The sequence below is a fragment of the Cibotium barometz genome, chromosome 8 (genome assembly GCF_041138505.1).
Source record: "Cibotium barometz isolate CiBa-2024 chromosome 8, ASM4113850v1, whole genome shotgun sequence".
NCBI classification, from domain to species: Eukaryota; Viridiplantae; Streptophyta; class Polypodiopsida; order Cyatheales; family Cibotiaceae; genus Cibotium; species Cibotium barometz.
The window spans coordinates 38,802,268-38,818,418 of NC_141053.1; the positions used below are offsets into that span (position 1 = coordinate 38,802,268).

At 38.8% G+C, this 16,151-nt stretch overlaps 1 protein-coding gene across 2 annotated transcripts in view; it reads left to right on the forward strand.

The window, feature by feature from the left end:
- Positions 1 to 11,336: 11,336 nt before the first annotated feature.
- Positions 11,337 to 16,151, forward strand: part of LOC147636234 (uncharacterized) — a 53,584-nt gene continuing 48,769 nt past the window's right edge. For both annotated transcript variants that reach the window (XM_086801665.1, XM_086801666.1), the window contains exons 1-3: positions 11,337 to 11,513; positions 12,068 to 12,309; positions 13,537 to 13,740. In XM_086801665.1, the coding sequence (XP_086657791.1) occupies positions 12,172 to 12,309; positions 13,537 to 13,740 (342 nt within the window). In that variant the 5' untranslated portion in view covers positions 11,337 to 11,513; positions 12,068 to 12,171. The remainder of the gene's footprint in view (positions 11,514 to 12,067; positions 12,310 to 13,536; positions 13,741 to 16,151) is intronic.

Below are 16,151 nucleotides of genomic sequence, written 5' to 3' on the forward strand. Positions count from 1 at the left end.
CCTTGTTTCATAAGCGTATCGCCTCTTTCACCAAGCACAACTTCATAGTCAGGTGGCAGGCTCAACAATTTAAAAATTTTGTGTAAATTTCCAAACGCCGTGGTGATATTTGTAATTGAATGTACAAAGAACTATTCATTCAAAGAACAAAATGAAATATAATCAATGCATTGGTATTCTTCTCAGGTCACTATTTTGGTTCACATCACATATGTTCGCAAGGTGTCAAATGAAGTGTAGAAAGCTATACACTTCTATATTTCTAATGAAAAGACCCATGATACTTTGTTTTTCCAGCAATGCTTGCTCTTACATGTAGGGTGGCTCAAGCAACAAAACTTTATGCCAAAGAGACATTCGGTATAGTCAGATGGAGCTGCTTCCCAATTCAAAGCAAAGCGGCCTTTTTACTTCATTAAGGTACTTCCAAGTGACAAGAGTAAAGATGATGTGGAAATTTTTTGCCTCAGGCCATGGAAAGGGCGAGCATGATGGAGCTAGAGCATTCATCAAGAGAACGCTAACACATGAACAACTGAAGCCGAATGGGTGGCATCTGAAGTGCGCTGCAGATGTGGTTGCCTTCCTAAGACACAAGTTTTGTGGTGCAGACAACGTAGGAGTTCGTAGGATCTTTTGGGAAATCAAGGAGAGTGGTGTGCAAAGAAAAAAGAAGTGGGATTGGAAGCGTGTGATCAATTCATAGTCAATGCATTGTGTGAATGGATACTCAATCACTGATAAGTGTGCCTTGAGATGCAAACAATTCACTTTCTTCTTCAATTCATGTATGCTACAACGTGGAGAAGATGTAGCAATCTAGCATATGTAGATGCCTGGGAGTATCATCAAATTGTTCCCCTGGTCGTGCTTTATGTGAGGAGATAACTTTGCCACCAACCCTACAGAGAGAAAAATGTTGACAATAACCCTATGTATGTAGGTCACCACAATGCTTTAAGTGATGCTTTATGTGAGGAGATAACTTTGCCACCAACCCTACAGAGAGAAAAATGTTGATTTCTACATCCTCAAATGATCTAAGGCAAAGTACAAAACAACGAGAGCACGTGAAGATGGGTGGAGTAACTATGTATCGGCACACTCATACGTGATTGAGGGATACTATTATGAGCAGGTTGATGACCAAAATGACATGTACTACATCGCAATAAATCAGCCTCCTATACTCTTACCCTCACACCTAGTAAGAGCTGTTAAGTTTGAAATGGAATGTATACAGGGTAGGCATAACCTATTTAGGTTGTCTCACTGAAGGTCCAAGAAAACATTTACAATAGCATGCCCCTTGAGCTCTAGAAAGATTTGTATTCATTTTCGAATAAAATTTGAAGTCATTTTGTCAATTCATTTGATACAAAGTGTACCTTGGCATGCACGTAAACTACTTTTCCCGTATTGTAGCAACTATTTTAGTACCATGAACTAATTTTTAAGTACTTCAAACAATCTTATTAGGACCATAATCTTCTAATCATATATGTACCATTTGTAAAGAGAACCACCTTTATTCAGATTATAGCAAACTACCCATCAAGTTGTAAGCTCATAATTTCCATTACTGTAAACTACTTCAGAACCACCTCTACAGTTTTTTACTTTCAACTCTCAAGTATTGTGTAGACTACTCTTCAAGTAATTGAAATTATAAAGGTTCTTGAAGAAAACCGGTTTGCCTGAATCAAAATTGAAATCTATAACATCACATAACTCTTGACCAATCAAGGTGCATAGCCACTTCGAAGCATGAGGGAAGCAAAGCTCCATCCTTTTTTGAACGTTTTGGAGGAGGCCAGAACTCCAAATATGAACATTCAGAAATCTACATGCCATCAACAAGAAGGGCTCCGCATCCTTGCGCACAAAGTGGATCACATCCTCTCCTAATTCCTTTACCTGTATGCAATCATTAGTATCTAGATTAGGAGGTTCCTCTTCCTTCAAATGGAATGTCTGCAAAAGAACCCCTTGCAAGTCAAGAACCAATGCCACTCAATCTAGATCCTCTGTATTTTATGAACTTTGACGAAGTCTGATACCATGGTAGCACTCTGTCAATCTCGATCTCCTCAATCCTCTATATTGCCACATGAGTCTTTCGGACCTCTAGTAAAGAAAATGATTATTAACACATTAACCTAAATTCATAAAAAATTTACGCAAGGAGACTTAACGCATTAAAAACAAGCATAGATGACAAGGAGTTTCAAAAAAGGATGCATTTCATTAAAATAGGGACATCAATGCTTATAGATGCACATTAAATACAAGAGGCCAAAAATTGGCAGGTGCCAGTGATATGAACATGTGTATACAGCAAGTACTTTACAACTTCTTGCATGCACAGGGGCTTATGTAAGTGCAAAGGGAGGTCAATGGGATTGGGTTCAGTACTTTTATTTCTTGGTTGTGGTTGCTCTGACACTGCAGGGGATTATTCAATCTATTCATCACCATCGACTGGTACTAGCTTTGTCTTCTTTGGAGGGTCGACTCCTAAAAACACGATAGCCTTTCAATAACAATAATAATGATATTACAATATGGTTAAATATTAAAAACAATGTACCTTTATTTGTATTATGCTTTCTTCCATTCATTACTAGACACTTATTTTTATGTTTGTCTTTGAATTGGCTCAACATCATATCCAGAGAAGCTTCAGTATCATCATCCTCTTGTGCCCCTTCTTTGCCCTCATTGTCAGAATTTTTCACAACCTTCGTTGCTGCATACACACCCTCCTGGGTTGCTTGCTCCATGACTTCAGCTAGTGACTTTTTATGTAGGTCATCAACCATAGGCTTAGTTGACACATCTGCCATGCCATCCAAGCTAGCCCATCCTGCGGAACTGTAGAACTTGGAACTTTCCCTAAGCCCTCATTTACATCTGACCTCTCCAAAATCTCCCCTTTCTCCAACCCTGCACATGTTGACCCCCTTCTAAAAATCCATGCATCCACAATCCAAGTACATGTATAAGACTCATACCAAAGGGTAGCATAACATATAAAACATCATCAAAGATTACATACTCTTTTGCTCCAAGGCCCCCCAAGAAGCAACGATCCTGCATTGTCTAGTATGGTCTCATTGCAACCAAGACCCACACAAAACATACTCAGAGGCAATCACACTTGCAAAGCATAAAGGGTGGTATTTGTGTTTGCAAGCTAGCATATATATATAGAACTATCTTAAAAGTATTTTTTGGGTACTAAACTACTTCTAGGTTCTATTCAGAATTTGAAATCTACTTTAAAAGAAGTTTAAATTACTTTGGGGTTCTGAACATTCTGAAAAATATTTTGTGGGTACTAAACTACTTCTCAATGTAAAAAGTAATTTTAAAGAAATAAAAACTACCTTAAAGAGCAGAACATTATAGAAGGTTTAGTTTTATGGATACTAAACTATATCTAGGTCTAGTCAATATCTAAAAACTAATTCAGAAGAAATAAAAACTACTTGGAGGAGCTAAACATTATGTATAGTAAGTACTTCTTATTCAACTAGGGACTTGTTCAACTAGGGAAAAGAACACATACCTCTAACAATGCGATGTCCCCCTTCAAGTTCATCATTGCCTCATTCACTCCTAGCAACTGGAGCATCCTAGAGCAAGCTTCAATTTGAAGCTCAAGTTTATGCATTTGCTCCATGTTGGTGTGTGGGTCTACCTTCAACTCTTCCAGCTACTGCTTTTGTGACCTTCCATGTCTGCTATCAAGATAGTTGCAACAGATGATGTGCCTTCATTGTTGCGAAGTAACATCTCCCACTTCTTATTGAAATCTGTTGCCCTCTACAAGTGAGCTCGTGTGTCTTTTTGGACAGAGTCTCATTGTCCTTGGCATCCATGGACTCTACCTTCAAAATGTGCACACAACAAGGATTGTGATCAAGTATCCACGAACCAGGTTGAGCCATCTTGCTGCCGCCATGCTCCCACGTTGAATGCTTGGCCTTCTGGTTACCGCCACCTGCATCACATTCCATGTCAGCCACACTGCTTATAGCTTCTAAATTTGTTGGCCCATAAGCTTTCCTCCATTATTGATCTTTTTATGCAAGCCTCCTGGTGGGGCTGAGCTTTACAAGTTTCCCATACACTCTCCCCAAATGTCGCCCATACAATTTGGTGACCTTTAGGATCACTTTTCGCTAATTTACACTTTTTGTTTTGCAAAACACCTGGCAAACTGGGGACTAATCTCGTTGTTCAATGGAACAGCTTGGTACACCTTTTGATGAAGCAAGCGGAACTCATCCACAAACTCTAACTGCACTATATGTAAGAAGATCTTGCAGTTCTTCTCACACCATGTTCTGAAAACACTTAGCCAATCTACCTCTAGCAAGTCTTCTTTTGATAGATGCTTCTCGGAAGCTTCCCCTCCATGCTCAAACCATATTCCTCATGGAGCTGCTCTTTTGTTAGGCAAAATCGCTGAAGATTTTGCTATATATGTTTAGCTTTACCAGTACCTATATCAAGAATCCAACTCTAGTCTCATGAATTTGAAACTACATAGATTTAGTAAAATCTCTCTCTCTCTCTCTCTCTCTCTCTCTCTCTCTCTCTCAATCCCACACACACACACACACACACACACAAGCACACATTATTTCTTGCTAAAAAGAAAGAGAGCTTTACCAATACCTATAGCAAGAATCTAACTCTAGTCATCAATTTCAAGCTACATAGATTTTGCAAGGATCTCTCTCTCTCTCTCTCTCTCTCACACACACACACACACACACACACACACACACACCAAAAAAAGCACACATTATTTGTTGTTAAAAGAAAAAGATGAACAATCAAGCCATGAAAGCACAACCATACATTTAGAAGAGGGTTCTATCTTTAATATGAACTCCTCTTGTGTGCTACTGGGTGTCTACAATGGCGGAGTTTCTTAACCCGGCTTCTTGTGTGGGTGGGAGTCCTTCCCATGTTGCCCTCAAAGAAGACTACTCCTAAGCTAAAGATGTTGAGGATAGGGCTCTGTTTAGAGAAAGGTTGTAGAGAGACGGTTGGGGATGACAAGCATGCAGGTTGTAGAGAAAAATTGGGCAATAGCATAGAATGATTTTTTTTTTGAAACTGAAGAAAGGTTTCTAGATAGAGAAGGGGATTTTTTGCACGTTGAAAATGATGAGGGGGAAAATTCTACCTTTCACATGTGTAAGATTATAAACATCAAGAAGTGGCTCCATGCAATGATACTCATGACATAATTTACTTTTTATTCTCATGCAAAATTATCTTTCATTCCAATTCCCACCCCAAAATTCTTGAACCACCAAAAAAGTGGAATTTTTGTACCACTTATCCATGATTTCACCCGTTCTGTGAAGAATATAAATTTACCCATTTTGGCAAAGAGTTTGTGTTTTCTCAAAATCTCTAAGACCTTTTGCACTTGTACACCTAATGGTCACGAATCTTCGTAGAATATACCAAAATATCATCAAAGAAAACTAGGACATAATCATTCTCTGAAAACGTGTTACCCTACTGTGTCCAAGTTCTAAGAGCTCATTCATTTCATTCTCATGGAATCTCGGGGAACAAAACCTTTGGCGAAGGAATTGTTTTACATCTCTCCATCCTTGCTGATTTTGGTCCACTCCATTAGATTAACAATGATTTCACTATCTATCTAGGCTACACAGACAATCTTGAGGCATGCCAAATCCATCTTACTTCTTTCATTATAATGTGCCACATCAAAATACTCATCGACCAGTGACTAAATCCATGCTTCTCTTAGTTCACCTAGGTTCTTTCCTTTACCCTTGAATGGACTTGGTTAAGCCTTGTGAAGAGCCTCCTAGACATCATTTATTAAGGAGTTCCTCCATAGGCCCAAGGTGACATCTCACTTGATTCGTTGTTTCTAAAATTTATCCAAATTTCTTTATTATTTATCTTACATAGAAAAAATTTAGCTATTACTTAAAAATGGATATTTCTAGGATTTATAATAGAGAGCTAAAAAGAAGTTATCTACAGCTATAGAGTAATTTACAAGGACATCCTCCTAGGCTTGGGATCCAAATAGTTTGAGACGCGGGGGGGGGGGGGGGGGGGCGTGGGGGGAGGAATGAGGATATATAACTTAGCATGGGGAAGATATGTACTAAGCTAATTTAGTCTAGAGAGGAATTACCCCATGAGAATTTGTACACATTATCCATTTAAGCCCTCGGTAAAAGCTGTCTCTTTAAATATTTAAATTCTCTTTTTAACAATCTATCACAAAGTCAATTCATCTTTCAATAGAACCTATCGCTAGGAGGGTGGGGTCATCCTTAATATGAGATAGGTAATTTCAATGCCAGATCTAAGCTTCAAACTTGAGATACAAACGAAAATTGGTGGTCCATACAAGAGAGGGTTTGAGAGAAATGCAAGTTGAACAAATGCCATGATTGTCAATCTAGAATTTGGGCCACATAGAGGATCTCTCATTCTTAAAATAGCATTGTACATATTCGGTGATTTCTTCGCATTAGCGCTCTGCTTCCATGACCTCATTATCTACCTCGAAGAATATTAATTATGTCTTTGATAGGGTCATGTTCATGAGGGGATGGGTAAACATTACAAGAATCTTTGTTAGCTTTAGACATGCTTTATCTTCCTTACCACAAAAGAAGTTTATAACAAAAAATCAATTATTACATCTACAGGTAAGTACATTGCCCAAAAAGAATACCTTGAGCCCCATACAAAACTCTACCACACTTATGTCTTTATAAGAATAAGTTAGCAAGGCCTTGAAGAATCCTAACTACTTCAAGGATGACTATTTTGCGAGCAAGGACTAGCATGCTTAGTTCCGAGATCTCACAACAGAATTCCATGATAGAATTCCTTATTCTCCAACATAATAGTGATTTACCAATCCCACATAATGGTGATTTACCATTCCTAGGGTTTCCATTGTAGATATTTTGGTTCATAATTTCAATATCCCCAATTGGGAGTATGATCACATATGTAGTGAAAAATGGATCCCAATTTTGAACCCATTGCGACCATTCCTAACCCACAAAAGTTCATTCACATGCTCATACATCGAGCTATGCATCACTCTATTTCTTCTCAAGTTTTATGGTGGGGAGCAGTTGTTGTGGTCGCACCTAACAGTTCCCAGTTTAGCCAAGTGTGGCCAGGTGGTTATTAAAAGATGGCTTATGTAGACTTGGCACTCTACCAATTAGGATGCATGCTTGTGCAGGCTATGTGAGTGTGTTAGTGAGTGTGGTTGGACACCAAACCGAGGACACATTGTTCTCTGATGCATGACCTATTGAGGGTCTAGACGGTCTTAGATGGCCATGGAAGCCGTGTAAAGTCTCTACGGGATCATGTTATAGTCAAATATTATCCGAGTCAGATGATATGGTCAGTTGGTCATTTTGGACCAAGTCGTTGGGTTTTCCAACATCACCGACCCACATCCATGCCGATCTTGGGTACTATATATAGACTAGTTTGGTAACCTTAGTTCATCATCAAGTTCATTATGTTCAAGTACTCTTATAAGCAATAAAACCTCCATTTAGAGTCTATCTAGATCGCCATCAAAGCTCCTTACCTAGAGCATATGGGTGGACGGACACTATCATTTTGTAATCAAGTTTGTAAGCAATCATATTATTTGCTCTCCACTTCTTTCAACAATTGAGTGTTTTATATTGTGTTGATCTTTATTCCGTTATTGTGTATTCTTATAGTTCACATCCCAATCCATCTCCCTGGTTTTCATAGTTAGGTCTATTAGATGTCTATAAGCCAATTGGTAACCTCAGCCAAGGCATCTTGGAATATGACCATCACCACATGACCTAATTGGGCACCATGTTCTAGGTTATGCTCATTTTAACAAGATTGCCTTCCACCTGCCACCTTGCACAGCTATCCGGATGATATAACATGAAGGGTTTATGGGGCAAACCTGAGTATGCTCTCTTTACCATTTTGAAAAGAACTATCCACTTATGTAGAAGAGTAAGACGGCTTAAAAATCATTCTTCGAAATTGCATTTAGGGATTTTTCCATAAATTCCTCTTCATATCGACGATTCTTTTATAGAAAATCATCTTGAGCATGTAACAAATTAGATTCCATCACAATTCGGCATAAAGACCTTCAAAAATTAAACATTGTTAATTACAGGTTTTACAAAAATGTAAAAGAAGTGTCATTACTTAGGGTTTGTCAAGTCAAAATTATTGAGCCATGCTTGGACCCACCAATGTCTGTGCAAATTCAAACTTGAATCCCACTTATCAAAAGCCTCCTAACCCCACTTGACAACCCCACGATCATCATCGGTTGGCGAATGCATGGAGCACCCATCCACTTTAGGCCCAACACTATTATCCCTTATAGAATCTTGTTTATCTTCTAGCTTTACTACTAGTGCCATCCTAGTGGCTTCACTTACTCAAGGTCGCCATCACCGACAATGACCAACTACGTCGTTATTGTTTTTTCATGGAATGTGTGACTACTGACTCCATATATCTCTGATGCACACTAAGAATGTCTGCTAATTAAAAAGAAATGATAGAAATTTGATGTGTTATGGACTAGCAAGAAGTGAAAGGTTAAAGAAAAGATTTAAGGGTGGATGAGAAGGGTTGAGATGAAGTTTTTAGCTTTTGACAAACCAAGGGCGAGTAGACAGTGCATGTAGACCCTGCATAATGGTGTAGATATGAACCAACAAGAAGGGAGAGGCTAAATGTATAGGGGAAGTGAGTTAGAAACCACCCGTACTTTAGTTTTGTGCTTTTCATAAAAGTTGGGGATTAAATAAAGTCCCCCTTTCACTTTAGCACAAAAAAAATCCCACTATGCTTTATTTTTGTGCTTTTCATAAAATTTAGCACTTAAAATAAAGTCCCCCTTCCGCATTAGCAACAAAAAAAGCCCACTTACGCTTTTCTTTAAACTCACGCTTTTCCATGTTTTACCCTTCATGCCTCTTTTAGCTTTCCTTCTTCCACACGGCCCCTATGTGTGCATCATCCCGTATATGTGCTCCACCTTCTTTCCAGTTCGAGGCGGTTCTAACATTTGTCAGATGCATGCTTTGATACCAATGTAAGGTCTCCATAGACCACACCCAAGGTTCATTTGACCTAGAACCAAAACCCTAACAAGTTTTCATAGACCCAACATCGTACGCATCGCATGACCAAGATAGATTATGGCTAGCGACTCACCACCCACCAACCATAGAGTCCTCTGGACTCACCCCTGAGCCTAAGGTATAATTGTTGAGTGTGCTTGGTGAGCATGTTGGGTATCGATGGCCCCAACCAACATCCCATACCACTAGTAGGCCGAACATCCCACCTTGCAACCCCATGGCCATGAGGTCTTGCCTGGTTATGGCAATAACGTAGCTATTATTGCCCCTTTCTTTATTTATAAGCTTTTAGTAGCCATTATTAGCCCTAGGCCATTAATAATGCTCTTAGCCAATTTAGACCTCACCCTACTAGCGCCCTTAGCCCACATGTGAACCCTATCAGAATATGGCACAACGGAAAGAGATAGCAAGACAGCACAATAGGCAATGCAATAGATACACAATGGAGAGAATTTAAAATTCTGATTATACCAAAGAGGTACAAGTGATGGTGCTATCTACCTGTGCGCGTGCCTATCGTGGGAAAGATTGGCTACCTTGTCAAACCTTGATTCATGCCCAACCTTCAAGAGTTCTTGGCATGGTTGCTCCGACACATTAAAAGAGTCTCTCTTTTTCTCCCACACACACACACACACACTAGTGTGTTCAATTTATGGTTTTTATTGAGGTCTTTGTAGTGTTGGTGTGGAACAGAGAGAGGCACGAAAAGCGTGTATTATATTAAATATAAAGAGGGATTACAAACAGAGACTTTTTAACGGGGGGGGTACGGAAAGGCTTTTTACTTAGCGTAAAAATCGGAGGTCGTGCAATTGGGAAATATAATTATTTATGCACGAAGATGCAAAAATCTCTCATGTGCACAAATGCCCTTTCGCTTACGATGGAGTGTTGACAACTGTGCCAAAGTCAACGGGTACCAATAATTACGTTTGCTCGCTTAGGTGACCGTCACGCCTACGTGTGCATCGTGCCAAAAAAAAGGGATCTTTCGTCACATCGGCCAATAACATTGGTTAGTTCATCTTTTTTTAATTAAAAAAAGATGAACTAATTAATGAAGAAATTAGTTCATCTTTTTTTTAATTAAAAAAAGGCTGCGCCACCTCACCTCCGCTAACCTTAACACAACTTTTATCTAGCATTTTCACACCACTTCTACACGGCATATTCACACCACTTCTACCTGGCATATTCACACCACTTTCATTTGGCATATTCACACCACTTCTACTTGGCATATTCACACTTTTATTTGGCATTTATTAATGACGCAGCATTAATATAATCGAACCTTTTGCATGCTCCTAGCGCACTCCTGTCCACCTGCCACCGCCTTCGTTTTACTACCTCCGCGCAGCAAATCCACCTCCCATCGCCTTCTCTCTCTCTCTCTCTCTCTCTCTCTCCCTCTCCCAGGTTGTGCAGACGGGGACATACCGGAGCCAATTTGCTACTTCCTAGACGGCCCGCCTCAAAGAAAAGGAGGGAGATGATTGGTATGCCTCTTCCTCCGCCTCACAGAAAGAGAGGGACATGAACAATATGCCTCTCTGTAGTATGAAGAGAGGGAGGGACGGACAGAGGGAGGGAGGCGATGGATTATTTCCTCGTGAGCGCGAGAGAGAGAAGCTTCATTCCATTCCATTGAATAAAGAAAGGGCAATGCATGCAACTTCACTTGTTATTGGAGAAGAGAGATTCCAAAAAAAAAAAAGGACACAGACTGGATATGCTAAGATTTTTTTAAAGAAATCATTCCTAAAACCTTTAAAAAAAGGAAAATAAGGTTAAAGCTTATAAATAACTAATATGCTAAGATTTTTTTAAAGAAATCATTCCTAAAACCTTTAAAAAAGGAAAATAAGGTTAAAGCTTATAAATAACTAATTAATTAATTCAAAGAAACGTTTTGGCGCGACTGTCTTTAACCTTAAATTAATTAATCAAGCTTTTCACGTTTCAAGTTTTAAATCTTAAATCTAATTAAGTGCCCACGTCGTTGCTTGCTTTTGCCAGCTTCTCAGCGCGGCTCTCAATAGACTCCCAGCTGCTTTTTAATTCATGACGTTTGTTTTTGTTTTTTTTTTTTTTGTGTTTATATTATTAGACGCTAGCTTCTCTCAATCTATAAATAAGTAAATACACAAGCCTTATATACTTGCTTGCTTCTGTAATTTCAGAAACCTGCACACTAGCATCATTAATTTTAGATTGCGTTTTTCCCTCCGCATTATGTTAATATACCGCGCATTATTTGCCACCTTCAAATCTTTCAAATCTCATGCTTGTAATAGCAACTCCAAGGTATTAATCTAGTTTTAATTAGTGATTAATTTTGCTTGCTTACCAATCATGCATGCATAGTCATTCTGTGATTCTTTTCTGAATAGGATTTCTCCTTTTTTATTGTAAACAACTCAGTTCTCTTAGACAGTTTAGCTTCAAGCAATGGACTTTTAATTACACCGAACTTCTGGGTTTTTTCGGAGGAAAAGGGGGTTTTGCCTGGATCATAATACTATCCTGAATTGAACGTAGGTTTTTTAATTTAAAAATTGAATTTACAACCAATTGTGGATATAAAAGTTTGATGTTCTGATGTAGGAAGGAATTCATCTCCATAGTGGTTCAGTTTGTTGGCAGTAATTGGTAGTTGAATTTGAAAGAAAATTTTGGACATTGATTTTCTTACATTGGTTTTCCAAGCAATCATTTGTTTGGCAATCTTACAATGATTTTTTGCTGGTTTTAAAAGCAATTATTTGTCAAATTATGCAGATAATCTGGTGATATTATCATTGTTAGGGCTTCTGGTTAGTCTTACATCAAAGTTTGCTGGTTTTTGAATCTAATTGCAGCTGCAAAGATGAGGCATTAACTTAATTCTGCATGACAGTATTATCATTAGTGATCGGGGTGCTGTTGAGCTCTGCTTGAATACAGTTTATCAACAGACCCGTGCATGCACATGGAGACCATGGAGAGCAACAATATGAAGACAGCTGGTCCAAGTGCAGAGCTGAAGGCCTCCATTTTTAGTATCTTTACATGGCACTGGCTTCAACATTTTGTTTCTGCTGGCAACCACAAAACGCTTGAGGTTTTTACCTTCACCACGATATGCTGTACTGTATGGTTAGGTTTAAAGTTTACATTTTGACTCTCTCTTATATGTGCAGAATAGACATGCATGAGAGAGAGAGAGAGAAAGACAGAGACAGAGAGAGGTGTATACACTCACATACACACACACACACATATATACATACATACATAAAAGTACTTATATCTATGCATGTGTGTGTTTGCATAGTATATATGTGTGTGTGTGTGTGTGTGTGTGTAAAGAGAGAGAGAGAGAGAGAGAGAGAGAGAGACGTGCGTAAGTACACACACATATATATACATATGTGTGTGTGTATTATACACACACATATACATACATATATACACACATATATACACATATACACACACACACACATATATATACACACACATACATATATATATGTGTGTGTGTATATGAGTATGTACGTGTGTGTGTACATATATGTGTGCTCTTTAAGAAGTATGCCTCTTTTTTGAGGACTTCTTTCTTTGTACAGTGAAGCAATAGAACATTGCTTTTTACAATTAAAAAAAGTGTGTACATATATGTAAATGTGTGTGTACATGTGTGTGCTCTCTCTCTCTCTCTCACACACACACACACATGTATATACTCATATATATGTGTGTGTATATATATATACACATGCGTATATATATACGCATATATATGCGTGTGTGTGTGTGTATATATATATATATATATATATATATATATATATATATATATATATATATATATATGCAGGATTTGAACCTATGGTCCTGTGAACCCAAGGGCCAAAACATATGTACTACCCGATTGCATTACAGCTTGTGGGCCTTCCTCAGTAATGTTCGAAGGCTGGCTACAGTGAAATTACCGCTTGGCATCCCATCTCTCGTCACTTAATCTCGGGAAGGGAAAGGGGCCATTCACCTAAAGTCTCTACTATGCTTCCATAAGATTCCCTATAGTAGAGGAGAGAGAGAGAGAGAGAGAGAGAGAGAGAGAGAGATTGATTGATTTATAAGAGGGTGTAGGAATTATTTGGCCTATTGATCTCTTCAAAATGCCAAATCTTGCACTTGATATGCATTTATGAATGAAGATTAGTATCACATATGGCCTTGCAATACTATGTATATCTGATATCTGGGCTGATCATCAGTTTCACTATACCATGTCAATGGTAACTAAAGAGTGTTTTGTCAAAATCAATTTATTTTGTTACAGGCTGAAGATCTTTATGATATAAACCCGAAGGAAACAACAGAACATTGTGAACAGCTTTGGAAGCATGCAATGGAAAAAGCAAAGCAAACAACAGATGAGAATGCTGTCCCATCGGTTTGGAAGCTACTATGGTTATGTTTTGGGATGGAGTATGCTAGAGCTGCACTTTTCAAGCCGATCTGGTTGATAGTGGTGATACTTCAGGTGTGTCTTGAGTTTTTTTTTGCGTATTCTGCATGTAATTCTCAGAGAAGAATAGATCTTTTTCAATGCATATTCTCTGTGTGTGGTCGTTCGGGGGGGGGGGTGTTGTTGTTGGGTTGTGGGGGTGGGGATGGGGATGCGTGATGGATCAGTTTCATTTGATCTATAGGGGCATGATGGGGTGCATATTTTGAGGCCCTCATTGTTCTTGATGTAATAAGAACACTACTACCAACATATTGTTCCTGATGGGATGCATATTTTGAGGCACCGTCTTCTATGGATGAATGGATGTATTTAAAACCATGTCAAAGCATTTGTTGACTTATTTGATGGGAGTTCCTAATATATGTACACTAGCATTTTTCCCCAACATAGAAAGCTTCTTATAGAAGAGTCTTGCAGACAATGCTATGCTTTTGTATCTTACCCCAAGTGTATTTTATGATTTTGAAATTTCTATAACTTCCAATAATACTCTTATTACCACATATGCAAAGGTTTTTGCACATTACCCATTGTGCAAATGTCCTTTGTTGAGCTCCCAAAAACCCATATTGTGCATTAGGTTATGCATGAAGCATTAGATGAGATGAAGAACTCAATGTTAAGAAGGCTCCCTTTCCATTTTCTGGTTTATAGCTATACTTCCGTACTGTCTCCGTCACTCCGGTCATGATCTGTACACCTTTCATCAACAAATCTAACACTAGGCCTATCCTAGCATTCACATAGACTGGCAACAAGTTCTTTTTAATGCCTAGAACAAACAAGACTTTTGAGAGAGTGATTGTTTCACCATTTTCAGTGAGAACAACCTTACCAACTTCTTTCACTAGATATGAGGAGTTGTTTGCACATGTGAATATGCCTCCTTGAGGAGAAGACTCAAGGGAGAAAAACAAATCACGCTAAGATAGCACCACTATCAAAATACTAGATATGTTGATCTGTTGCTGACATGCATACATCATAGATAGAAGGGTCATAACTACAGTGCACAATAAATGCCCAATTATCCTATGCATATAGTTCGTTGACTCCTTTTCAACACTTGGTGTGTTGATGCATCAACACAGCAATGCCCGACTCTTTCTTCTCCTTCTCCTTCTCCAACCTTTTTCTACATTCATTGATATAATTTTCTGGCTTCCGACAATAGTTGCATTTGCCTTCTTTTTTATGCTTATCACCCCTCTTCTCGGCATCCTTGCCAAAAGACTCGACTGATTTTGCCTTTTGGCTTATAGCCGCCCTAAGAGAAGACTTTGCCTTTACCTTTTGACTGGCAACAAATGCCTGATCTCCCACACATATACTAGTTCAGTTTTGCTAGGATTTCTCTCCTTGCAGGAGCACTACAACCAACTCATCAAACATAAGGGCATTAGGTTACCCTTCATTATGAGCCAAAGTGTGGATGCAAAACCCTGGTATGAGTCCAATAGACACTAATTAATTGTCCGAATAGACCTCATCAATACATGCAAGTTGCTCTCTAAGATCTTGATCATTATGACAAACTCATCCATTAAGTCTCCTTGTTCGGACTCAGATTGCTTGCACAAGTAGGCCATTCGTGCCTCATCACGCACCTAGTAAAGTGTAGCAAGTGCATCCCAAGCTTACTTGGTAATTTTACATGAGCGAATATGAGAAATAATGCTCCTTTTCATAGAAAGTGCCACTAATGCATGTGTGTGCATCCCTGCCATCTTACGGCAGCATGACATTGATAGATCTGGCCAGTGTATGTCTGAGTTACCGACAAATATTCAGGATTATACAGAGTCTTTAGATTTTTTTTATTTGAATCTAGATAGGGTCGATGTTATTATAGGAAAAGAATGGTTTTACAGCCATGCTGTCCATGTAGATTGGAAGGGTCATACTCTGTCCTTTGTTCATAACTTATGCAAGATTTTGATATAAAGATGAAGGGTAGTTTAGACCAGTTGTTGTAGATGCCTTGGGAAGGATTGGGGAGGTGAATCTTTTGCGCTTCACCGAGGTTAGTGCTGACTTATATGATTCCCTGAGAGGGCTATGTCAGATCGGTAGGCATTTCAGTCAGTATTGATAGCAGAGCAGGCGGGGAGCTTCGTAGTTTTAGACCAAGACTTAAGGGTCATACCACCTGTTAAGGTGGCTCGCAGTCAATACTTTATTTGTAACAGGTGGTTGTTCCGAGATGATAGACCTTGCGTTCCACTTCTAGTACCAACTTTAGCTTTTCATTTTTAGTTCCAAGCATTTCCTTTTTTTTAATATGTAAGTCAGACATTGTATCACATGGACTTGATGTAATTGTTTTGGTCTCATAGGTCACTTTGGCCTTTTGAAGACATTAATCTCTCTCTCTCTCTCTCTCTCTCTCTTTCCCATATCCATGTCTATGCTTCCACACACCA